Source organism: Amblyomma americanum, chromosome 1, assembly GCF_052857255.1.
Source record: "Amblyomma americanum isolate KBUSLIRL-KWMA chromosome 1, ASM5285725v1, whole genome shotgun sequence".
NCBI lineage: Eukaryota > Metazoa > Arthropoda > Arachnida > Ixodida > Ixodidae > Amblyomma > Amblyomma americanum.
The window spans coordinates 127,012,641-127,037,352 of record NC_135497.1 but is presented as its reverse complement, the minus strand read 5'-3'; the positions used below and the strand labels follow the sequence as shown (position 1 = coordinate 127,037,352).

General features: G+C 49.1%; 3 protein-coding genes across 3 annotated transcripts; 1 reads left to right on the top strand and 2 right to left on the bottom strand.

The window, feature by feature from the left end:
* Nucleotides 1-2,749: 2,749 nt before the first annotated feature.
* Nucleotides 2,750-23,766, top strand: LOC144113596 (uncharacterized). The gene is made up of 6 exons (XM_077646768.1): nucleotides 2,750-2,891; nucleotides 3,837-4,057; nucleotides 8,413-8,623; nucleotides 10,170-10,614; nucleotides 23,336-23,491; nucleotides 23,584-23,766. The coding sequence occupies exons 4-6, from the start codon at nucleotides 10,375-10,377 to the stop codon at nucleotides 23,764-23,766; spliced, it is 579 nt and encodes a 192-aa protein (XP_077502894.1). The 5' UTR covers nucleotides 2,750-2,891; nucleotides 3,837-4,057; nucleotides 8,413-8,623; nucleotides 10,170-10,374.
* On the bottom strand, nucleotides 13,159-14,218 carry LOC144116341 (uncharacterized; the record flags this gene model as incomplete). Its single annotated transcript, XM_077651087.1, has 1 exon — nucleotides 13,159-14,218. A coding segment is annotated over one exon (771 nt), but the record flags the coding sequence as incomplete, so codon positions are not given.
* On the bottom strand, nucleotides 14,870-22,702 carry LOC144116325 (uncharacterized). The gene is made up of 2 exons (XM_077651069.1): nucleotides 22,604-22,702; nucleotides 14,870-16,717 (listed from the first exon to the last, which is right to left on the bottom strand). The coding sequence occupies exons 1-2, from the start codon at nucleotides 22,700-22,702 to the stop codon at nucleotides 15,032-15,034; spliced, it is 1,785 nt and encodes a 594-aa protein (XP_077507195.1). The 3' UTR covers nucleotides 14,870-15,031.
* Nucleotides 23,767-24,712: the final 946 nt, after the last annotated feature.

The window sequence follows — 24,712 nt, the reverse complement described above, 5'->3', positions numbered from 1 at the left end:
GGACAAAACATGCTGGAGTGAACAGTACACTGCTAAATGTGCTATGCGTGCTGTGTTTAGTGTAAATTTTAGTCTCTGCCTTCAAAGGTGTGCCTTCATTAATTTGACCACTCATAGACTAATATGCTTCATGCATCTCAAATAGTTTCACTTCAACAGCTCTATTGCAGCATTTCTCATATGGTATGCTATATTGTCACAATTTGGCCACTCTTTCTCCTTTTTGCTTGATTTGGCATGTAATGGGAAATTGCATGCTTCATTTAGCTGATTGGTTGCAAATATATGCTGTTATCACTGGACGTGAGTGGAGATATGTGGTGCGTTTTTTCAAGCAGCTGCGAGAATGTTTTTATCAATGGAGCCCCTGAGCTGCTCAACAATTACATGGTCAGTTTGGCGGGAGAAGTCGCTCCAATTTTTGCAGAGTTCACATATGCACAAATGACGAAAACTACATTTGTGTGAAAAAGCGTTGTGTGGCGGCGCCCAAGCAAGCTCTTCCCTCCTCCTTCCAGCGATTGCACTGACGATAGCGCTGTGTTCCCAAGGCTGTACGCAAAGCCCCTCATGGATTTTGCAGAGTTTTCATGGCATTCGCTTCAAAATATTTTGTTTTTTTCATCAGATTTCAGACATTCTATTGGTGAACACCTACCGGATCGCCAGAATCCTATAGCTGTAGGCTTTATTGTGGCAATAATTTTACCGTTATGTATGGTTTGTTTTTGCATGGCGGCAATGGAAGAATTGATAAGTCTGAAGAATTTGTTGTTACTAGCGATATATCTTTATACCAGTTATCGTTTGTCATGAGCTTGAGTAAATGCACTGTTGTTGCTGATGACACTGTCGCTTTCTCGTTTCTTAGACCACTCGAGCAGAAAACAAGTGCGTAGTAGCGAGCCTCTCTTTTCTTTTCACTTGCACTACTTCCGTACCTTTCAGTGTTGCACCTTATATATGAAACGAAGTACAGTTAAAACTCGATTTAACGAAGTTGAGGGGAGCCGTGAATTATTTCGTTAAATCGAGAACTTCGTTAAATTGAGTGAGGCATTTCTTGGGCACATAATTCAGTACATTCGATTACAGTAAAACCTCGTTAAAACGTACCCGCTTAAACAGTACTTTCGTTTTAAAAGTAGTAAAGTCAAGTCCCCGACTGAGCACCCATTGAACATAATGCATTTTGCATCCGCATTAACCTTACCAGCTTATCGCGGTCGTTTCGGTTAGCACGTACCATTTCCACTTTTCGTCGCACTCGCGTGTTACGTATTCACGCCGGTAGCACCGACCCAAAGGACGGTTCGGCTAGCGGCGCAACAATCTTCCCTAAATACCGCCGATGGGACGGCAAGCCACAAAGCTAATGACAAATTGGCGCCAAAGTTGGTAATCATACAACTAGCGCAATCTTTGGGGGTCCCTATGGTCATCGTCATGACCCCCCGCGCTACTTTCGAGTGGGTGGCGCCAACACCACGACCGGCGCCGCTAGCGTGTATGAAAAGAGACAACAAAAATTTTTACTCGACAAGAAAGGCCCGAGGGGACTACAAATTTTATTTTCCGCCAAAGAAGTCGGTGATCTTTGCCTTCGTGCGCTTTGTGAGCAACGGCCGCACCGATTTCTCGTAGGTCTGAAGTGCGTCCAGCGCGTCTTCCGTCCCCTCGTGTGCGCCGGCAAAATGTCGCAGCAGATCGAGAGCATCCATCACCTGACCTGGTGTCGGCACGGGAGCTTCGGCACCTGCAGGGTCGTCGGCAGCGTCTTCAGCCGCCACTCCCTCCACGCTTCCTACAAGCCGCAACATATCGGCATCAGTCAAAACTTCCGTTGTGGCTGCGTTTGCGTCGGCGTTCACGTAGTCTGAGAAACTTATGCCTGTGGGCACTTCATCCACTGAGCGAAGGTGTTCCCAGGCATCTTCATCCTCGTGCACGGCGCTCGCGCAGTCCGGACCAGCTTCGGCAGTTTCAGGGCCTAGTGTCCCGAAACCGGCAGTCCTGAAGCAGTTGACAATTATCGACGGCTAGACTGATGGAGGCCTAACAAGCTGAGCTTGACAAAGACGTGCGTTCAAAGGCACGGGGAAATCCGCACAAGAGCGAACACAGAGCACAACACACAAACACACACAAAAAAAAACACGCGAATTGCAACAGCGCCATCTATGAAATGTGGCACGAAACTTTTTTACTGCAGGCGCCATCTTGTGAGCTCGGCTCAAAATTAAAACTCGTTTTGCGCCGCGCAGTTTGAAAAAAGCGACGGGATGAAGATGCTCCGCGGTGTTACCGCTGACTCGCTATCAATAAATTTTGGGGTGCTGTCTACAAAATAGACCAAAAATAGACCAAAAATTAACACTTTTTCACCTTTATTTCTCGAAAAAAGGTTCGTTAAATCGGGACAGATCACGGAATCGGTTTCGTTAGTTCGGGTTAGTCAAAGCATTGAACCCTATGGGCGTCTGAGGGGGAATTAGGATACCTTCGTTAAATCGAGATTTTCGTTAAATCGGGTTTCGTTAAATCGAGTTTTGACTGTATAGTCCCCATACGAACCAGCCCACTTCCATCGAAAAATTCTTGCCCGAGGTCGGGCATCTTCGAAGTCGCCGCTTGTGGAGGATCGCGCATGCTTGATCAGTTGTTGAGCTTGTTTCTCGGCTGTTGCATTCAGTGCTGTTATTAGTGTCTTGGGTTTCTTGAGTTTTTTTTTCTTTTTGTTCCAGCTTGAAGAAGAGATCAAGACGTATATCAGCAGGCACACTGGTCGGCAGGAACAGTTCCTAAGTGAATCGGCAATAGACTTCCTGGAGCACCTCTGCTCACCGCATGATGCCTACAATCTCGAGAAGGACAGAGAACGGCAGGAGAGGGTGAGAACCTTTTGAAAGAGTAAAGGGTGCCATGTATTCTAGTACAGATTAACACTCGGTGCCCGCCAAACAAAAAATTTTTTTGCTTTCGCTTTGCACCGCAGGCTAGGAATTCTAGATCTGTGTAGCCACTGTACGCCCTCACATTCACAGCGATGTTAGCATAGGTCTTCGGGGCACTGCCTCAGGTGACCCATGCGCACGTGCCATATGTCGCAACAGGTAGTGTTGCAGTCAATGTTCGACCTGTGATTAGTGTTTTAAAAGCAGCATTTACTCCTATAGGGTGTCTGCACTGCTTTTACTTTGGTTTGGCTCGAACAGTGTTGCAACTTCGTAGTGGCAGCCAGTCGGATTTGTTAATCTGTCACTCCAGGAAGCTAAAAGAATATCTTGGCAAAAGTGGTCGTGACATGCACAGTCCTTGGCCAGTGAAGAAAGCATCTAGTCTTTGACATAACCAGTACAGTAAATTCTTGTTGAGAAAAACATATTATCCAGGAAAAAGTGTGATGCAAATTTCCTGATTCTGAAAAGTAACGATTGAATGGGGTGTGAAGACTTTTTTTGTCAATTTGATTTCATAAGAATGTCGATTGGCATTTTTTGGCTTAAGTTATTAACAGCTCCTTCTATTAGTGGTCGCAGAATTTGGTCTGAATTTACGTTGTCCTTAAAACAAGTAGGCCGCCGTGGTGGTTCAGTGGTTACGTCGCTCAGCTGCTGACCCAAAAGACGCGGGTTCGATCCCGGCCGCGGCGGTCGAATTTCGATGGAGGCGAAATTCTAGAGGCCCGTGTACTGTGCGATGTCAGTGCACGTTGAAGAATCCCAGGTGGTCGAAATTTCCGGAGTCCATCACTAGGGCGTCCCTCATAGCCCGAGTTGCTTTGGGACGTTAAACCCCCATAAACCAATCATATATGCTGCCTCCTGCCTTTTCAGACCAGAGGCTTGAAGAACCGGAGGAAGAACTCTGAAGGCTCAAGGAGTTCCACGCCAAAAACAAGCCCATTTTGATGCAAGTCGAGTGGCGGGAAGCTCTGTGGGCTCGGTTCTTCGAGTTTGAGAAACGCGCTGCTGGCCCATCCCGCCTCAACAACTGTGGTGGCCGCCTTCTTCTTGAAATGAGGGCGAGAATGAGGCTCGAGACGGAGCTTCCTCGCGTGAGTTTTGCTTGTGGACCACTTCCTCCTCTTTTATCCCTCTGTTTAGGCTTTCCCAAATTTATGTTGGCAAACAGAGTAAAGGACTGTATGGTTGGTTAGGGGGGACATGGGTCTTTGTGAAAAAATTTTTAATATTGAAGTTATTGCCTTGAAAATGTGTAGGTACATATATTTCTGCATGCTGATCTCAAATATGAAATTAGGTGCTAGAATTTTTTTTCTTTCTATTGTATGTAGTTTTTTATGAGAAGAGCTTTTGACATGGTTCTAGAGAAAGCTGCTGAAGAGATTCTCATAATCTCTATGTTGCTAGTTTCTAGAAGGATCAAGGATTGCAGCAAGGGTAATAGCATGTTTCTAGCTCTTCTAGTTCAAAAGTTGTGGTCATCCAAAGTTGTGGTTGAAGAACTGAAATTTTAGTGTTTACACCTGGCACCATCTGAAACCTTTATTGCATTCACCCTATTTAGGTACTAAACGACACAAAAGTTACCAAAATCTGATGAGCCGAAGCAGAGATAGGCTTGTCAGTAGATTGCCATGTGACGAAAATTATCAAACTGAGAAAATTGCAAAAAACAAATTACAATGCTTTCAATGCTTTCTTTATGCACAGTTGTGCAAAGAAAAGTAGCGTCTAGCTTCAGAATGCCCTAGGCGAGTAACGTTCTTCAGTTTTTCTTTGGTGACGTCGCTTTGCAGGCAGATGAAGCAGGCTGAGGCTGCACGCTTCCGCTCGGAGCCTATAGCTCGGCGAGAGTCTTTCTCCTGTGCCCTCTGGCTGGTTATGTGGTTTTGTTCCACTTGGAGCTCTTGCAGAATGCATGACGCAGCCTCCTGTGTCCCAGAATTAAAGCACATGACTGCCTCAGCGACAGCCGCTTCAGCAGATATCAGCGAAGCATGCTTTGTCTTTGGCATAAAGGACCAAATCACTGAATGCAGTGCCTCATTTGCATTCTGCGTTTGTCCTCGTTGGCATCTGCTGAGTAAGTCTTTGTGAGCAAGGCACTTGTACGCAGGTAGCAATGCTTGGCTGGCCGGTCGGGCAGGTTTTAACGGTGTTTCGGTGGCTGCTGTCCCCTTATAATGGCAGCATTGTGTTTACACCACGAGTTGGTGCCTTGTGGGCATAGGCCATGGTTTGGGCGCTTGTTGGTCGACGTCACATGATAATATGTGGCCATTACTGCGCAGAGCATTGTGGTGTAGCGCAGGCTGTGCCGCTCCAATGATCGTTGGAAGAGCATCAGAGCTGCATCCGCCTCCATCTGCCCGGATTTTGAATTTGTATTCTTTTGGCATACATGCTGTGCCTTCCAAGCGTTGTACTGGGGGTCCTCCTCCTTGGGTGCATTTTTGCAGCCAAGGGAGTAGTTGCACAGCACTACATAGTCTAACAAAGCTCTATGACAGAGCCCACACCAATGTGGGACTGGTGCCCTCTCGTCATCCACGTTGCATCAAAACAGCCTGCAATATTTCCGGGATTACTGAAATTCAGTTCTCTGTATAGTTCTTTCATTGAGGAAGCACAATCAGTCGGCACACTTTCAACAGCTAGCGTCGCGGCAGGCTTCAACTTGGACTTGAGGTGTGCTTGGTAGGTCTTGTTGTGAAGACCCCTGTGGGAGATTCCCATGGTTGGAAAAAAGTCATTCAGTGCTGTTTGGCCGTTCCCTGTAGTTAGCGCAGCCCAGGCAGCAAGAATATTTACCTGGAATGGATTGTACTTTGCGGTTCCAGGTAGACGCTGGGAACTCCACTCGCGCACGACATTGCCGCAAACAGAACACTCCGAGTGCAACTGTACAGCAACACCATATTCGCGAGTGCTTTTCTGGATGGACACGTCGCCACCACACTGGCAGCACATGGTTTTTTTCGAGCAGCCAGTTGATTGCTGACAGATCGACGATCGTGTATGTTGCTGCTGCCATCGCCGCCGGGCCTCTGTCGCCTCTCTCAGTGCAAAGAGTCTGCAGCTTGCGCTCGGTCGCAGATATAGAAGAGAGCTCTGAAATTCGGGCATTAGCTCGTTCTTGTAGTCGTGCCGCCGCGGTGGCTGAGTGGTTACGGCGCTCGGCTGCCGGCCCAAAAGACGCGGGTTCGATCCCGGCCGCGGCAGTCGAATTTCGATAGAGGCGAAATTCTAGAGGCCCGTGTACTGTGCGATGTCAGTGCACGTTAAAGAACCCCAGGTGGTCGAAATTTCCGGAGCCCTTCACTATGGCATCTCTCATAGCCTGAGTCGCTTTGGGACGTTAAACCCCCATAAACCAAACCATCGTTCTTGTAGTCGCTCCAAGTCTTGGGGCCTCATAAACGTCGTGTCGACGCACATTCGTTGCTGGCGGCCACCCGTGTCATCGGAATCGGCCGCAGAGACACCCGTCGCGACACTTTCAACTGTCTCGCTTCGATCACCTGCTTCAAGAGCGCACAGACGACCTTCCACTGCATACTTTTGCTTGTTAGAAGGCTTTTTACACCTTTTACCGAACTTGTGCACACTGCGGAACTTTCGGTACGGTGGAGACATAGCTCGCTTCCGAAATCAGGCTGAGACTTTTTCAAAATGGCGTCGCATCCGTCGGCGACGCGGGCCAATGAGCTGCGCCGGTTTTGACATGTGATGAGCAATGACCGATGGCACAGCGAGATTCTGTCTTTCCTTTTTTTCCTTTTCATGGCTAACAAAACAACGCTGCTCGTGCAGCTCTGATGGAGAGAAAGAGGACGACACACTCTTTCAAATGAGACCAAGATGGCGGCTTTCCGGCGTGTCATTTGAAAATGGTGCACGGCACAAAATGAGCATTTTTGAGGTACTTTCGAGAGACTTTCGGTCAGAATACTCCCGTTATTTGGCTTTTTCTGAAAAACTGTGGGTTTGTCCTCTTGGAAACTTCACCCACATATAGAGAATGGCCTCATGGTAACAAATAGTCCAAAATTGAAAAACTGATTTCTTTCCCGATTTTTCGGCTGCAAAGACCCGTGTCCCCCCTTAAAATTGCACTAGAAAAAGACTTCCACTATCTCAAATTGAAGGGACAAGGCAGGCCCAAACTTCAAGGCATATTTTGTGAAAGGGGGTCATGTGCGTTCATACTCATTATTAAGAATATCTGTTGCAACAAGGACAAAACATGCTGGAGTGAACAGTACACTGCTAAATGTGCTATGCGTGCTGTGTTTAGTGTAAATTTTAGTCTTTGCCTTGAAAGGTGTGACTTGATTAATTTGACCACTCATAGACTAATATGCTTCGTGCATCTCAAATAGTTTCGCTTCAACACCTCGATTGTAGCATTTCTCATATGGTATGCTGTATGTCACAATTTGGCCACTCTTTCTCCTTTTTGCTTGACTTGGCATGGAATGGGAAATTACATGCTTCATTTACCTGATTGGTTGCAAATATATGCAGTTATTTTGCAGGATTTGCAGGTTATATATGCAGGATTTTTGGCATGCTTGGGCACTGTGCGAGAAACTGACGTCTTGGACCAGCCGAAATGATAACCAAACAGAAAATCTTATTTATTCAGGATTAAGTTTTGGTTGCTGCTGCGAAGGTGGGGCTAGCTAATTTGCTGCACCTCCCACCTATGTTATGTGTGGCTTTCTGTTTACGCACTGGTCACAGCCTTTCACGGCACTCTTGTTTTTTTTTTGGTACTTTAGCTTCAGAATCTCCCTGTCAGCAAAATTTTAATGCCATAATTTTAAAAGCGCTGCTGCCTGTGTTGAACGTGGACTTTTTTGGCTGGCGAGCAATGGCGACTCGGCACAGGGCGCATACATGAGCAGCGGCTACACGGGATTAAGCATACGCTGCATCATCATCATCAGCCTCACTACGCCCACTGCAAGGGTAAAGGCCTCTCCCATGTCTCTCGAATTAACCTGTGCTTTGACAGCTGCGGCCATCGTATCCCCGCATTCTTCTTAAACTTCCTACCACCCCCTGCTGCGGTTGCCTTGTCTTGGAATCCATTCCGTTACCCTTAAGGACCAGCGGTTATCTTCCCTTCGCATTACATGCCCTGCACAAGGCCAATTCTTCCTCTTCATTTCGACTAAGATGTGAATAACCCGCGTTTGTTCCCTCAGAGTCTGGCCACTTCCGGTCTCTTATAACATTACACATATCGTTTTTCTTTTCATCGCTCGCTGCATTGCATATATAGACATTAACCCATTATCGCTAACTCAGCAACTGCCATCCGTGAACACTAAATCTAAGCACCGAAACTGAAGTGAAAGCCAAACTGCTAGCGCACCTAATTTGCATCTCGCCCAACTACGCTAATCGACCGTCATATTTTTTTTCTTACCTACTGCAGACCTCAAAATGACGCATGAACTGGGACTCCTCGTAAACTTCCACGACCTCATGACCTGCTATTCCAGAAGTTCCCGGAAGGCTGGGAAAGACTTGGTGTCTCCAGCCAGCCGCAGTTGAATAGACTCATCGGAGGTGCCCGTGCCATAGCAATAGACAACTTGTTCATAGCCACAGAGGTCTTGCGTGCATTGGTCTGCAGATGTCCGCAAGTAAGCATCTATCGTTTCTGGCATGCTTGGGCGCTGTCCGAGAAACTGATGACATTGACCAGCTGAAAAGAGAACCAAAAAGTAAATCTAGTTTATTCAGGATTGAGTTTTGGTTGCTGCTGCGAAGGTGGCACTAGCTAATATACTGCGAATTGGATTAATAACTAGACATATGTTTTGTCAAGTTTTTGTGTTTATATTACATTAACAAAACCAGTTCATTTGCCCTAGATAAAAGCACTGTAAATCAAGTAAAACAAAAACACGCCACCAGAGGCTCTGACTACTTTTTGCTCTGTAAACATCCTACGACCTAGCACTAAACACTTATGGCTACTCTCTATGTATCTGAGAGCGGCTTTGCGGAATCGATCCGATCGAGCCATTGCACTCTATAAGCGTTCATTTCGGTCCCATGGTAGGATGCGTTCGTTTCACATTTAGCAGGTAGTGCGCATCGTCAGTTTGTGGAAAATCACTGGCCGGTGGCACCTGATGGCGCCACGTTCCCTCCTTGCACTCCTTGCACTCCGTGCACTCCTTGCTCACCGTGGCCAACCAGCGCGCTAGGAGCGAGCGACGGGCGATGGTTGGCAGTAAGCAGTAGCTGTACGCGCTATACTATATGTGTCTGATATCTTGCGCAGGCTGTCACACCGTCGCAGTATCTCGCGCTCGAGTTCGGATCCATAAGTAAGGGAACGTGACTGATCAGTGTTCCCTTCTGCGCCGACGACGTGATGGTGAAGTATCGCTGGTTCAGCTAGGCATTCGCATGGTTGTTGCAACCATGCAAACAGCGCTGCCAGCCTTGGCATGAACGAGTTACAGAGAACAGGCAACCATGGAGTGCAAACTTCCGCCATGTGCGTGCTAAGATAGGCTGTTTTGATTGGTCGCCCTGGGTGTCGTCATTGGGAGAGTGAAATGGGAATGGGAAGCTGCGCGAAAATCGAGTTGAGGGCAGCATTTTGTTTGCTTGTATTTTGAAATTTCTTCATTGAATAACTCCCGTTCCTATGCATCGATTTTCGTAATTCTTTTTGTGTCAGCATCTGTGTGACATAAAGAACCCATTTGAAACGTAACCGGCATCCATTCAAGTGGTGTTTCGCAGCCCCTTTAATCTTATCCGCCCGCCTAACTCCCTGCCGCCTCCTGATGCGTTTGCTTTCCCTTTGAATCAACTCTGTTACCCTTAAGGACCAGCGGTTATCTTCCCTTCACATTACATGCACTGCACAAGCTGATTTTTTCCTCTTGATTTCGACTAGAATGTCATTAACCCGTGCTTGTTCCCTCACTCACTCTTACCCTTTCGGGCCTCTTCTAACATTACACCTATCATTTTTCTTTTCATGGCTCGCTGTGTTGTGTATATGGACATTAACCCATTATCGCTATCTCAGCGACTGCCATCCGTGAACACACTATCTGAAGACCAGAACGGAAGTGAAAAGCGAACTGCTAGCGCACCTAATTCTCATCTCGCCTAACTACGCTGGTCGACCATCATTTTTTGTCTCTTATTTCTTACCCACTGCAGATCTCAAGGTGATGCACGAACTGGGTGGCCTGGGCCACTTCTGCGGGTTAGAAGACCACATTCTACAGCCGGGAGTTTTGCCCCTGGTTGCGATGTCCTCTGCGGGAGACCACGTCGTTGCTGCCGTTTTTGCGGCCTGGGTTGCCTTCGACTCTTGCCCGCCGTCCACCTCTGCCGCCCAGAGTTCCTCGCTGATGCTCACGCAATGGTGACTGGGATCAAAAGCGACTACGTCGTGAACTTGGTCAACTGGCCCCAGACGGCAGACGATCTCGTCCTCCACTACGAGCTCCGACTACAGACGTTACCGGAAGGTTGGGAAAGGCTTCGCCTCTCCAGCCAGCCGCAGTTGAAGAGTCTCATCGCAAGTGCCCCTGACACTGGAATAGACAACTTGTTCATAGCCCCAGAGGCCTTGCGTCCCTTTGTCTCCAGTTGTCCGCACGTAAGCATCTATTGTTTCTGACATGCTTGGGCACTGTGCGAAATCAGAACCAAAAAAGAAATCAGGTTTATTCAGGATTGAGTTTTGGTTGCTCCTGAGAAGGTGGCGCTAGCTGCAGGGCCTTGTTAAGTGACGAGAATACAGAGATATGGCATGACACGAAGATTGGGGGCTTTGCCGCTGTGCGTATACATAACAGTTCCTTCGTTACATACTTTTACAGTGTGTTGACTAGCTAGCTTGGTTTACTTCTTGTTAACGTAATCTACTAGTTGAAGAACTGACCATGCTTAAACCAGAGTGTTAATTTTTTTTTTTCCACTGGTTCTGAGTCTAGATCAACACCCATTTATTATCATTCTTTGGGACACAAGTGGACAGCTCCCGTAAAAGTGACCAATCGATAATACAAGTGATAAAGGAGGCAGAAATCAAACTACGACAATCCTTCTCCACGCAGGCAGTCCAGTTTTGTTGAGAATCCTCTTCACCATAACCTTATGCAAGGCATCAGCATGTAAAAATAAATATATGCCACGAGAAAAACAATAAGTAGAGCATAACGCTGTGTCCTTGGTGTTATCGAGAAAACTAGAAGCCAATGCGATGCGGCAATTGCTTCCTTTACAGGGCTGTGTGCCACGTGGTGGGATTCGCACGAACTAAGGTGTCTCCTCAGATTTATGGAGACGTAAATTTCTTTTCTGGGAAAATGATACATCCCAGCGAAAATCGGGAAATGTAGCTGATAATCCGCTTTCAGTGGTACTAATTTACTCGGTTTGGATTTTGTGTAGACACAGCGCCGCTGATGAAGTGGTCAGGTGCTAAGCATTTGAGCAAATACACCTCCGACCCATTTGGTTTAAAATTGGTTTGGTGTAAATTCTGTGGATGCATCTAGTTGATAAAATCAAGTTCTATTGGCTGACCCTAACATAAGTGATTGAGATTTGTACAGCAAAGTCCATTTACCTGCTTTGCAGAAATTCATTCCCTTTGCGCAGTCTGTTAGATTGCAGGACACGTCGGTTCCTATTTGGCTGCCAAGCACTTTATAAATTGATTCTCATGTCCCGACATGCCCAGTGTTTTCAGACAAAGATTTTGAATATTGAAAAATTGTTAGATACTGTTGTGGAAATATTGAAGATAATGAACCATTTTTCTGATGTGTAAGAGTAGAACATTAACATGTTTCCATCGATTGCATCAAACATAAAGGCTTTCATTGGAACACAAAAGGGAATGCTTTTGTCTATAGGAAAAGTGGTAATAGCAAAAAAAGTTTAAGACTGCGACGGATGATCGGTGGATATATTGATTGTTATACTGAAATCTTGTATGAAAAAATTACGTTCATAAACTTTTTCTCGTTTTAAAATGATTTTGTCCAGAATTTTTGCGTATGCTAGTCGAACCTTGAGTTTGGAGAGAGTGATTGTGAAAAAAAGCAGGAACAAGTTATGTGCGAGTAAACACTTAATGTTAGGGGTGTGCGAATATTGAAATGTTCGAATACGAATCGAATACGAATATGAAGAAAAAATGGCTTCGAATATCGAATCAAATATCGAATATCTGTTCAGTACAAAAAAAATTTTCAGAAAACGATCAGCAAGCAAACGTTGTTGGCCTTATTTTTTTCAAAATAGTGTACAGTCTTTGCAACTAAAATAAACAAAACTAAACTGCCTCAGTACCATATAAAAAGACATGATGTTCACAGAAATGTATACTACTTGATTAGACAGCATAGAAGTATGCAAACTATAATGAGGTCATGCAAAACAAAATTCATAGAACGACAAGACTGGCAACAAAAAAATAACATGACTATTAAACCTCATTCATTTGTAGTTCAAGGGACCAGAAGAAATGCCCAGTTCATCCGAAGGCCTCTGTTAATAAAATTGCCCGTGCCCCCCCCCCCCTTAAAAAATGCTGCCGAAAATGCTGAAGATACAGTAAGGCCTCATGAGGCAGCTGCATCACGCTAACACCTGTAAGCCCGTGATGAGCCACCCGTTTTGGAGTGCTGGAAGAACAACACAAATTCAAGCAATTGAAAGGGCTGGGGAACACACACTGGCGTCGGAGCGGCGAGGCGGTTTCTAAAAAGGAAAAAGAAATAAGCTGTGCGGAGCTGGGATTGGACTCGGGTTGACATTTGAAGTTGCCGCGGGGCAGCGGTGAAGCTCAGAAACCGAAGCTACGCAGCCAGGCTATTTTTTTGCCCTAGGGACAGAGGCCTTCCGATTGTTGCCACGCCTGCCGTTACGCCCGCTAAAAAGGTGTGCAGGTTACAATGCACCATGCAATAGGCGAGATTTCAACAGGATCGCTTGCCCTATTGTGACTACTCGACGCGCCCCTTCAGGAGGCTCCCCCAACGTTACTAGATCCCTTCAGTTGTCAAACTCCCCACCGCGGCGGCCGTCAATGTGTGGCCCATTTTCGTTTCCGCTCGCCAGATGGCGTGGCGGCCACGGTTAGCCCGGTGCCCTGCGCTACGCAGCGCGAAGCGCTGCCGGTTTGTGTATTATAGATGGCATTCTTTGCCTTGAAATTGTCATGCACTGCTCCTCAGATTTTTACAGTAATTAGGGACCTCTTTGAACATTGGGGCGAGGCTATAACTGACGGAATGAACAGGAGAAAGCACCAGCAGCGATGCTGCCCCGAAACTCATTCACTGCCGTTGTTTGCATGCATATACTACTCAAAATGAAAAATAAGCAAAGCAAAGAAACTTGCCTTTTCTCAGTAGCATGAAAAGCATTTATTGCCAGGCACAAAGGACGCACCCACAATGAAACTGTTAAGCATTGCTTCACAATAGACGAGCTTTTTTGCTGGCGATGGCGACTTTCTCACGGGTTTGAAGGCGCCGGTTGACATCCCTGGCATAGAAATGCATCCGCGTGACAATGAAAAAATATAGCACTTGGCACGTGAACGTGGGCTTGTGCTGATCACAACCTAGCCGCGTTAGGTAGCACTCATCCAGCTCGTCCAGGACCTTCCAAAACAGGTCCCCGCAGAGACCTTCCTCATCAAGAGAAAGTGACACTGATTCATTTACAACCCTCACAAAGTGTAGCATCTTGATGCTGGGGTGCCTCAGGCTGCCTTCCTTAAAGCTCCGATACCTGGTCAAGTACGCGTCAGAACCGACGACAGGAGCTGCTGAGCTAATGTCATGCAGGCACAACTGGCACTCTGTGCGCTCGCTTACTTTGTGTTCAACATACCCAGATAAGTAATAAACAACACTGTCATCTGGTGAACCTCTGAAGTAGCTGTGCTCATCGCTCATTTGGTCAGGGGTAACACATGGAAACGTTGTCATTTCCAACAGCCTAGCCTCAATCTCATTGCGCAAGCTAGCTTTGTTTGATCGATGAGCCTCTGCAGCAGTCTTCAATGTTTCTTCTACACTGACAAGTACAGCATTCGGTTCGCCTTGAACACTTCCACGTAGTGCTGTCTTGATGGGCGTGTACAGGCTCAGCAGGCGAAATATCTGCGAGAAGTTCATGACGGTAGGGTGCGACTCATCACCTCCAAATGAACGAGCGAGGCCAAAATGCCGCTGAAAGAGAAATCACAAGCATTTGAGTAAAAGTGCGTAATGTCTCTAAAGTCCAAACTAAAAGTGAAAAAATTCATGTTACCTCCAACGGGTCCTGGTTAAGCTTGGCGGTGAGTACGTAATATGCGCCCTTGTCGAAGAGATAATTGATAATATCTAGCGTCGACATCAATGTGACACGTAGGGACTCCGTTGTCAGCTGAGAGGCAAAGAGCCTTGTGCCCTTCTCAACTGCATTTCGCTCAGTCACGTTCAAGACTTCCAGGAACTGCTTCATGATCTGAAAAAAATTGTGAATAATCAAACCATGCAGACACGCAAAGGCGTATGTAATAGTATAAGCCTAGGCTCCAGGAAGTGCAGCTGAGCTGCTTGCCTCTATCTCTTTGGAATAGCACCTGATTCCCCTAGATGGAAGCTTGATGTTGAGCGCATCAAATACGTCGTTCAGCATTCTTGTGAAGGCCTCAGTGCCTTCTGAATCTTGTAAGCCAGCGGCTTTTGCTTCCCTGTACACGCGTATTCCAATAGCCGTCCCACGGCTAAAGAGCTGCAGAAAAAAAGAATTGCATTTTTTCACATATAAGGACAGAAAATAAAAACAGCATGCTTTTACAAAAACAAGGTCTACCTGTGTAGCTAGTCTGACGCTTATTTTGCGCAGGTTATCAGGGGCAACATGTGCTTCGGTCAGTTTTGGCACAACTCGCACATGCTTATTTTCTCTGCTTCATACAGGGTCACATAATGCCGGAAATTGATGCGAAGGTCGCCTGCCTGTAAGAAACAAAATCCAACTGTTAAACTGCACTGAACATTTGCTCATGCTTTTTTCTTTACCATTGCGTAGGTGTGCTTCCTCAGGTGATTTCGGATACACTTGACGATATGTGGCACATCGCATACGAAGTAGATGTTTTGCGATGGCTCCCATGGATGCTCAATAAAGTGGTGAGGTGCATCCATTTTGCCTGACACTCCAAACTGGCTCCACATAGATTTGTTGTTACCAGCCCCGTCACTGATCACAGCCAGGACTGACGCATTGTTCTTGTGAAGTTCCAGGATAGCACTCATTACGAGTTCTGCAAGAACTTTTGCGGGTACTGCTCCTTTTGTCACAAAGCTTGCGATTGGTTGCACCCAGTCTTCAAACAGAGGCACGAACATCAGTACCAATGCGTGGTCGGCAACTTGATTTGCGTTTGGTGCTGTAACGTCGCCATAGTCCACGAATCCACCCATCTTGCATGAGGCTTTATTGAAGGAGATACCCTGCTTTAACTTTACCTCATCAAGGAGCAATACTCCTAGCCGTCTTAGATGGCTTTTATCACAGAAATGGCCTTTGATGCTGTTCAGTGCAACTTGGTTGAAACCATATTTGCATGGAATTCCCTTTATTATTTGGCGAAGGCGAGCCTTTGATGGCAGCGGTAGCAGCTGCATGTCAGCAATTAAAGTGTAGGCTTTTGGACTTGAGATGTGCAGTAGCAGACATGTCATCAGCCACTCGGCATCATACCGCCTCCCATTTCTTGACTTTGCTTTCGCTGCCATGAAAGCTGTCTTGAAGGCTAACTGCTGTCTGGCTGGAAGAACGCTAAGGGTGCTGTCAATTGTCTCCTCAGGGATTGCGCTAAGCTTCCGCTTCATCAAAACAAGCTCTTCTTTCAGTTTTTCTCGCCTTGAGGTTGCACGAATTGCTTTGCGTCGCAGCGACTTCAAGCAGGCCCTCTGCTTTTTCTTGCATTCCTTTTGCTGCTTTGTCCGTTGCAAAAAAAGCTTGTCCAAGGTTCGGCATTGAGCACATGTAGCAATAAGGCTCAATATAGTGCATGTGTTGCGCCTCCACGTTTCACCTTGTTTTATTGACACCACTGATGATGTGATTTTGGGGTACTTTGTAGCAGGGCATCCCTGGCACAGCCTCAGCTTTTTCAGATAATGTATCAAGCACTTCAAGTCATCAAATGACTTCAACTCAATGCCCTGCTTCCCGGCGTAGACACTACGTGGCACGAGTCGACCATTTGCACACACGGTCAAATCGAGGTTTTCCGACAGCGCCACGGACGTTTCCACACGGGGAATATTGTTTCTTATGCTGAGCTTGTACATCCGAGCCAGCATGTCAAACAAAGATTCAGTACCATCCAGCGACACACCGTTTTCTGTTTCGTCGTAGCTATCTCCGAATGCTGCACTCGTACGCTCACCTTGTTCTTTTCGGCGTTTGCTTTTTGCAGGAGAGAGTCTGCGAGAAGGTGCTTTACGTTTCCGTGTCGGTTTAGAAAGATACTTCGGGCAATTCGGGAACACGCGAGGCACGGCGTTGTCTTTCAGCGCCCATTTGTCGCGCGGTATCGCGACCACTTCACCAGAAATGTTGTGCTCGAAGACCTTCAAAATGTCGTCATCCTGGAAGTGAAGATCACAAACGGAACACGAGCTTGAAAGCTTTTTGTCCAGCCTTGGTAGTTGTGTTCCTTTTACCCCTTTCTCTTCCTTGATGTCAGCCCGAAGGGGAAAGGTAGAAGTTGTTGGATGCCGACGTCTTGAGGTTCTAAACTTGCTCAGTCACATTACTCGTGGAACTTCAGGAAGTAAACTGTTTAATCACACATAAAATAGTTAAGACAGAACGGAAGGTACAACAAGGAGAACAACTATGTACATAGTGATTGATCCGCAGAGTGACCAGACGAAATCAACCCCCGGTCCCACCAAAACGTCTTCTTTTAATCCCTAAGTCCCCGCCCTCAGTGGGGACACCAACCAATTAGGTCAAAACACAAGCACGCATCCAATCAAGGACCGGGGAAAGGAAAACACATCCAATAAAACACATGGGAGAGGAAAACACATTGAAAAAGAGACAGAGGAGCGTAAAACACGCCCAATCAAAGATTGGGGAGAGGGGACAGGTCACTGTCACGAATACTAACAATTCCCCTCTCGGATCACTCCATCCTCCCCCGCGGGGCGGCATGATTACTCGCTTAAAGAGCATGCGAGGGCCGCACAGATTGTCGAAAGCCGTGCCACTTAAGGCGCCGCCGCTCCCCAATTCTTCCTGATGCCTCACGTGCACAGGAAGTGCCTGGCAGTCATATGGAGCTGATAAGCGCTCACAGTGAACATGAGGAACGCGTCTTCAAAATTGCCTCCTAGCCACACACTGAACGACCGCCGCCCGGGTAATGGCCTTGGGCAGCGTCGCCGCGGTAGGGATGAAAGGCGATGCGCCTTCGTTGCTGCTTCTCGGAGCGGGCTGCGAACAATGGGGCCCGGCCAAGCTGGGTCGTCTGCGCACCCCGAACTCCCCTCCGTCGCCGTCCGCTTGACTCGTTAGTTCCATGTGGAGTCAAAAGGAAATGGATCACAGCGTACGCACTCTTGTCCACATACAGGCGGCGTTCCGTACGTGATTACTTGAGGCTCCGGATGTGTCCAAGCCAGCCGCGCACGACACCTCCCCACCAAGTGTGCTGCATAACATCTTGGAATGAAGCACACACAGAAAACCAAAACAGACCAACGTGCCGCGGGCCCGGAGCCGAAGAAGCACCATCTGCCGCTGCCGAACCATATGCGTTGCCAAAGCCTCAGGGTACACCTCCATACATGACATAACTCCAGGCCCTGGATACCCCCACGCCTCTAGTTGGCAGCTACGAGTCGCGACATTGCATCGGCATTAGCGTTTTGCTCCCCCTTTTTGTGCTCGACCCGGATATTGAATCTCTGCAGAGCGAGTGCCCAGCGTGTCAGCTTGGCGCTGTGCGGACTACTCAGAGTCAAATATTTGAGCGGGTTATGGTCCGTTATGACCCTAATTTGTGCGCCACACAACCAGACTTCAAGTCGCCCTAATGCCCAAATGATGGCATAAGCCTCCTTCTCGATAGTCGCCCAGCGGGTCTGAGCCGGGCTTAGCTTTTTGCTCAGAAAAGCGATAGGCTGCTCGCGGCCCTCGTCATCGCACTGGGCAAGGCAGGCACCCACCGCGTAGTCCGAAGCATCGGTTGCGAGCACGAACTCCTTACTTGGGTCAGGCGCATGAAGTGAGGATGCGCTCTTCAAGCAAGCTTTCACCTCATCAAAAGCTTTCTGCGCCTCGTCATCCCATGGGAGCCGCTGCGGTGTCCGCCTGTTAGTTAAGCTCGTCAGTGGGAGCACGACGCGAGAATAGTCGGGGACATATTGTCGGTAATAGTTAGCTAAGCCCGGAAAGCTTCTGAGCTCCTTCTTTGTTTGGGGCCTCGGCATCTCGTCTATTGCCTTGACCTTTCCTGGATTAGCGCTGTGCTTCCCCGACCCAACCACATGGCCCAAAAATTCGACTTCTCGTCTCGCGAAATGACATTTGCCTGCGTTCACGGTGAACCCGGCGGCTGCGATCGAAGCGGGCACCGCCCGAACGTGCCTCAAATGCTCCTCCCAGGTGTCTGAATAAATCGCGAGGTCATCTATGTAGGCGCATGCGTACTCGCGGTGCGGTGCTAGTACCTGGTTTATGACCCTCTGAAATGTCGAACTCGCATTTCGAAGGCCGAAGGGCATGACCCTCCATGCGTACGGCCCCACCGGAGTGACGAATGCCGTGAGGGCCTGTGCCTGCTCGTCAAGGGATATTTGCCAATAGCCTCTCAGCCTGTCTATTAGGCTGATGAAGTTGGCCTTCGCTACTCGGAACAGCAGCTCGGACGGTAGGCTCATCGGAAAGGCGTCCTGCTCGGTTATCGCATTCAACTTCCGATAATCGCAGCACAGGCGCAGCCCCCCATCTTTTTTTAGCGACGCAAACCACTGGGTGAGCATGAGGACTCTCAACGGGATATATTAGTCCCCACTCCAGGAGCTCATCTACTTGCCTCTCCACTTCCTTCCGATACGCCATCGGGACCTTGTACGCATGGCCAGCCCGTGGCTGAGCACCCTCCTTTAGCACGATTTTGTGCGCTCCTAGCGTGCATTTGCCGGGCCTACTGCTGAAAACCTGGCCATTCTCCTCGATCAGTGCCTCTAGATCTCGGCGCTGCGCTATTTTTAACACCTCTGCGCGTCGCTCGGTTGGGAGGACAAGCTGAGTACATGGATGCCCAGCAACAGGCTCCTGGTGGAACAAAAGCTCGTCCCGGACCGCCATGCCGTGTGTTCCCTCTCTAGCCTGAGCCCACGCTTCCTGGAGTGATTCGTCTCCAATCTGCGCCTCGCGAAACCGTTGCCGCGTCGTCTGTGCCACCGCGGTTTCCCCTTCGCTGCAATCTGCTGCTACCGCGCCCGCTAGAACCTCGTCAACCCGCTTCTCCCTCTCTTCGATTTCTTCGTCAGAACCCTCGGCTTCTCCCTGTTCTTGCGCATGGACACGATCGCTCAGAAGCTGCTCATAGTCTTCGGGAGTGATTAACGCGCTTATCCCAGTTATAAGCTCGTCTGTGACTGCACACAGTATGCCCCGCTCCGACGGGTCAAATGATACTCGCGGTGCTCCCTGAGTTGTTACTAGGGGAACGTACGCCAGCTCCGCGACAACCTGCTTTCCGAAAGCCCCGGTGAGTTTTATTGTTGCCCCCGCGCATTCATATCGCGGCACGAGCGACCTGCGGATGACCGTGATGTCGGCCCCTGAGTCAATGCGCGCACTTATAGCGTTCCCGCTACTCAACAATGTCACCTCTCCGGCGCTGACCTTCTCCTCCGCGGGCTGCCTTTCCACTGAGCCGTGCACTGTCTCCCTGTCATGCAAGGGGACCGATATTCGGGCGATTACTGATTTCTGGTCTGCGCGTCCGCCCCCCATGTCTGGCTTTTCCGCGGTTTGTCTTTTCGGGCAAAATCTTGCGATGTGCCCATGCCCGTGGCAATGGAAACACTGTCCACGTCCCCGGGGCCGCGTGTTGTTTGGTCGGGACTGGGTTCCGTCGCGCTGTGTTACCTCGACTGCCTCGTTCGTCGCCACCGCCGCGCTCGCTGCTTTCCCGACCTTATATCTTCGGCTTTCGTCGTGGTTTTCTGCCAGCGTGACAATCTCACTAGGTTTTAGGAACCCTGGCTTATCATTTAGAGCAACGTGCGCTCTCGCCTCTGCACTGAGGGCTTCCTTTAGTCGGTCCGCGACGGCTAGCAGTTTGAACTCCTCTAACGAAGTTACCTGACAGCTGTTTAAATAGTATTCCAGGTAGTTCTGCAGGCGTACCGCAAACTGCTCCCACGTCTCATTTGGGTTTTTGTTCGCGGATGAGTAAAGACGCTTGTATTCGGCGGCAGTGAGCCTCAAGCCGTCTAACACTTGAGCTTTCAGGAGTGCGTATTCGCTCCTTTCCTCTGCGGACAACCGCGTGAGTAGCATGCGTGCCCTCTCGCTTAGGTGTGGCAAAACTAGTCCAGCCCACCACTGGGTTGGAGCTTCGTATGACCCCAACGTGGCCTCTACGTCCTCGAACCACCCTGGTACCAGGGCTTCTTGAAGCGGCATCGGCGTGAGGACGCCTTTCATAAGGTTAGCAAATTTCAACCTTCTGTCCTCGTCCATTCTTCCGCTCGCTCCCGCGCTCTCACCAAGCCCACCCGCTGTTCCGCTCTGCTTAAGATTCAGCCTTGCATTTTCCAAAGCCAACCGCTCCTTTTCCACCGCTAGTTCAGCAATTCGTAATTGCACTTGCAACTCGGTCATTTGTTGCACCGGCGCGCTAACTGTCAGAGGGTGCGTCGGACCCTCATTTGCCTGACCCGCGGCTGCCAACTCTCCGTTTCCTGCCCCGTTCTCCATCTCTTTCTGTTTAACACTGTCGCTTCTCAAAACCCAAGGCTTTGGCATAAGCACAAGCCCGACAGAAACAGAAAGGTACTCGCCTGGCTACCGAAGCTCCGCTTTACGAGGCTGCCGGTGCCCCAGCATGGAAGACTGGCCCGGAAGTTGGTCGCTGCGCCGCACGGTCCCGGTTGGAACTCGTCTCCTTGATCCGCGTCGTCGTCGGCTCCTCCTGATCAACAGCGCCCTCCTTGACTCTGGTCACCTGGTTCCTTCAGCTGCCCGCTGACTTGGACCTTCACCGTCACGTCGGCGTTGACCAGCTGTCACTCTTGAAATCTTCTCCTCTGGACGTGCCGTCCGCCGCCTTGTACTTCCGCCCTCCTTCAGTTGCCTCGAGTAGGAAGACGTCGCATTTCTGTCGACTGCGCCAGTTGTGTTCCTTTTACCCCTTTCTCTTCCTTGATGTCAGCCCGAAGGGGAAAGGTAGAAGTTGTTGGATGCCGACGTCTTGAGGTTCTAAACTTGCTCAGTCACATTACTCGTGGAACTTCAGGAAGTAAACTGTTTAATCACACATAAAATAGTTAAGACAGAACGGAAGGTACAACAAGGAGAACAACTATGTACATAGTGATTGATCCGCAGAGTGACCAGACGAAATCAACCCCCGGTCCCACCAAAACGTCTTCTTTTAATCCCTAAGTCCCCGCCCTCAGTGGGGACACCAACCAATTAGGTCAAAACACAAGCACGCATCCAATCAAGGACCGGGGAAAGGAAAACACATCCAATAAAACACATGGGAGAGGAAAACACATTGAAAAAGAGACAGAGGAGCGTAAAACACGCCCAATCAAAGATTGGGGAGAGGGGACAGGTCGCTGTCACGAATACTAACAATTCCCCTCTCGGATCACTCCATCCTCCCCCGCGGGGCGGCATGATTACTCGCTTAAAGAGCATGCGAGGGCCGCACAGATTGTCGAAAGCCGTGCCACTTAAGGCGCCGCCGCTCCCCAATTCTTCCTGATGCCTCACGTGCACAGGAAGTGCCTGGCAGTCATATGGAGCTGATAAGCGCTCACAGTGAACATGAGGAACGCGTCTTCAAAATTGCCTCCTAGCCACACACTGAACGACCGCCGCCCGGGTAATGGCCTTGGGCAGCGTCGCCGCGGTAGGGATGAAAGGCGATGCGCCTTCGTTGCTGCTTCTCGGAGCGGGCTGCGAACAATGGGGCCCGGCCAAGCTGGGTCGTCTGCGCACCCCGAACTCCCCTCCGTCGCCGTCCGCTTGACTCGTTAGTTCCATGTGGAGTCAAAAGGAAATGGATCACAGCGTACGCACTCTTGTCCACATACAGGCGGCGTTCCGTACGTGATTACTTGAGGCTCCGGATGTGTCCAAGCCAGCCGCGCACGACACTTGGTACTGCGCGCTCCCATAGTTGAAGGCGTTCAGCGTCGCGGGGCGGTCTGAAAAAATGTCTCTTCTCTCCAGCAGATCGCACAGAATCATAACCGCTCTTACAACCTGGCACGAAACAGCGCGGCATGATTCATGCGGTTGCAAGCACGGTGCACAAACTCTACGCATCTGCGCATACGAGCGCAAACGTTGCCAAACGGACACACTGCCGCTCGTGGCCGCTCGCAGCCCACACCGGCGGGGGCGGCCGGTTCGACGCCTTGCCGGGCAAACGCCGTCGCGCGCGCCTCCACGCGGCTCGCCATAGAAAGGCGTCAGGCGGGCTCCACAGTTTGAGAACTGGAAAGAATCTAGTAACGTTGGGCTCCCCGGCATTTCGCAAGTAGGCTTTCCCGCATACCATAATTTACAAAACGGGACGGCGGAAGTCGCGCTCGGAGAGTTATGAAGGCGACAGGACGCATTCTTCGGATGTGGGCATTAAATATGTAACGTATTACCGAAGGATTAAAAAAAAGCGCGATTTCGCGTTGCGATTGCTCGAAACGGGCCGTCGGCTATCGTTCGCAGCGCGGGTGATATGTGAGAAAGCCCACTTGGGGAAATTCTCACGAGGTGAAGCCTTGCTGCGTCGGGATGCGGTCGGCCCGCGTGATAAACGGCGGAGAAGGAAGCGGACAAGACCTCTGTATTGTTTTCCTGGAATTTTTAACTCGATTATCGGCTAATTTTCCCAGATATTGTGGTTTTGCCACAGTCGAATTTTTGAAGGTATGCACAGTGTACGATCGCTGGCAAGTATTGAATATCAATTTTCGAATCCGAATACGAATCGAATATCAAACATATTCGATTCGTATTCGAAATTTCGAATATTCGCACACCCCTACTTAGTGTTGATGATGGGTGCTGAGATGCTTCCATTTCTGTAATGCCAGGTGCTGCAACGCTGGCGCCTACCACTGATGCGACGAGAGTTCCTGCTATCCAAACTGGGTGAGGAGCCACTGGTCCGCACGAGTGAGGAGAGCAAGGAGCTGCTCATCGAAGCCATGCGCTACCACCTGATGCCCGCACCTCCGCTAAGCCGCTGGGTAATGAATCGCACTGATATTTTGCTGAGAACGAGGTCATTGTAGAACCAGCTCACGTTAAGCGTGTTTTCTCGCCATGATGTTTCCTGCAGCTCATCGAGATGCAGACACCCATGCACGACCTTCTGGAGCCTTATGATCCACTGCTTAACACGGCGCTGACCAGACGTTCCTCTTTGCTGATGTCGCCAAGCATATCTCTTAGCTGGTTACAATCAACTGCTCTTGTAAGAACAACCATTATTAAAAACCCACCCAACAATATCTGGGCTTGAGTTTTGATAGCCTTGGTGGTGGGAAGACCACTGTGGAAGACCAGCAAAGTAACGTCAAGCGTCATGGACCGCACAAGCACGCTATTCTCGAGTGTGCGACGTCTGGAGGTAAGCCAGTCTCATAATGTTAGCCCTGCTAATATATCACTGGCATTGAACGAAATGTACAGTGAGGGGGTAATTACACTTAGCGCAACCCGTGCTCAGCCCTTCAAATCGTTGGTCCACACGGACTGGCCCTGCCGTCTGCTAGGCTTCCAGGTTAGCCGAGATGGTAGACTGCCTGCCGTGGACAGGAACTGGTTCCGTGTTCGATCTTCGTGACAGGACGAATTTTTCATCAACTGCGAAGTTCTGGAAATTGCTGTTTAGCTTCCCTTTGTAGCCATACAGCTGCACATGGGTGGATACTGGTGAGTTATTACTTCGGGATTACTCTATGCGTTCAAATAACCTTTAAAAGGAAGCTGAAGAACTTTTCGAAAAAAATGAGTTCTCTACGTCATTTTGTAGCTTTTAGTCCACAGAAACAGAATATCTCATTCAAAAAGAGCGGAAATAAATGCAAAGAGTTGTTTTCAGAAGAAAACACACCCCATCGCCTAAGGGCGCCGAGCGAACGCCGCTCTTGCCCGCAGTTGGTCGGGACCGTAATGACGTCATCCTTGGAGATGATCGGCCGGCACCGACGGCTTTGCTGCGTAGCACGGTGCTTCAGCGGGCTTTTAAGGACTACGTTTTAGAAATTATGGATAATTCAAGCAGTGTTGAACAGTTTGGACTTTCACCATGCATGTTCGAGCCATCAGCAGCTTTAGAAAACGGCGGAACCAACGATCGACGCCGCGGAGTGCGCCGGCAGCGAAAGTCAATTCGCGACATTTTCACGTGTTGAAAATCTCGATTGGATGGATGGGTGGATGACAGCTTTTATTTCCACCGGAAA

What these genes read in the sequence shown, in the direction of transcription:
- LOC144113596 (XM_077646768.1), top strand. Translation starts at nt 10,375, where the DNA reads ATGGTGACTGGGATCAAAAGCGACTACGTCGTGAACTTGGTCAACTGG. An exon ending in TTGTCTCCAGTTGTCCGCAC is followed by an intron (nt 10,615 to 23,335) that starts GTAAGCATCTAT and finishes CTGTAATGCCAG; the next exon opens with GTGCTGCAACGCTGGCGCCT. An exon ending in CACCTCCGCTAAGCCGCTGG is followed by an intron (nt 23,492 to 23,583) that starts GTAATGAATCGC and finishes TGTTTCCTGCAG; the next exon opens with CTCATCGAGATGCAGACACC.
- LOC144116325 (XM_077651069.1), bottom strand. Translation starts at nt 22,702, where the DNA reads ATGGCGAGCCGCGTGGAGGCGCGCGCGACGGCGTTTGCCCGGCAAGGC. An exon ending in GCGAGCGGCCACGAGCGGCA is followed by an intron (nt 16,718 to 22,603) that starts GTGTGTCCGTTT and finishes GCTGACATCAAG; the next exon opens with GAAGAGAAAGGGGTAAAAGG.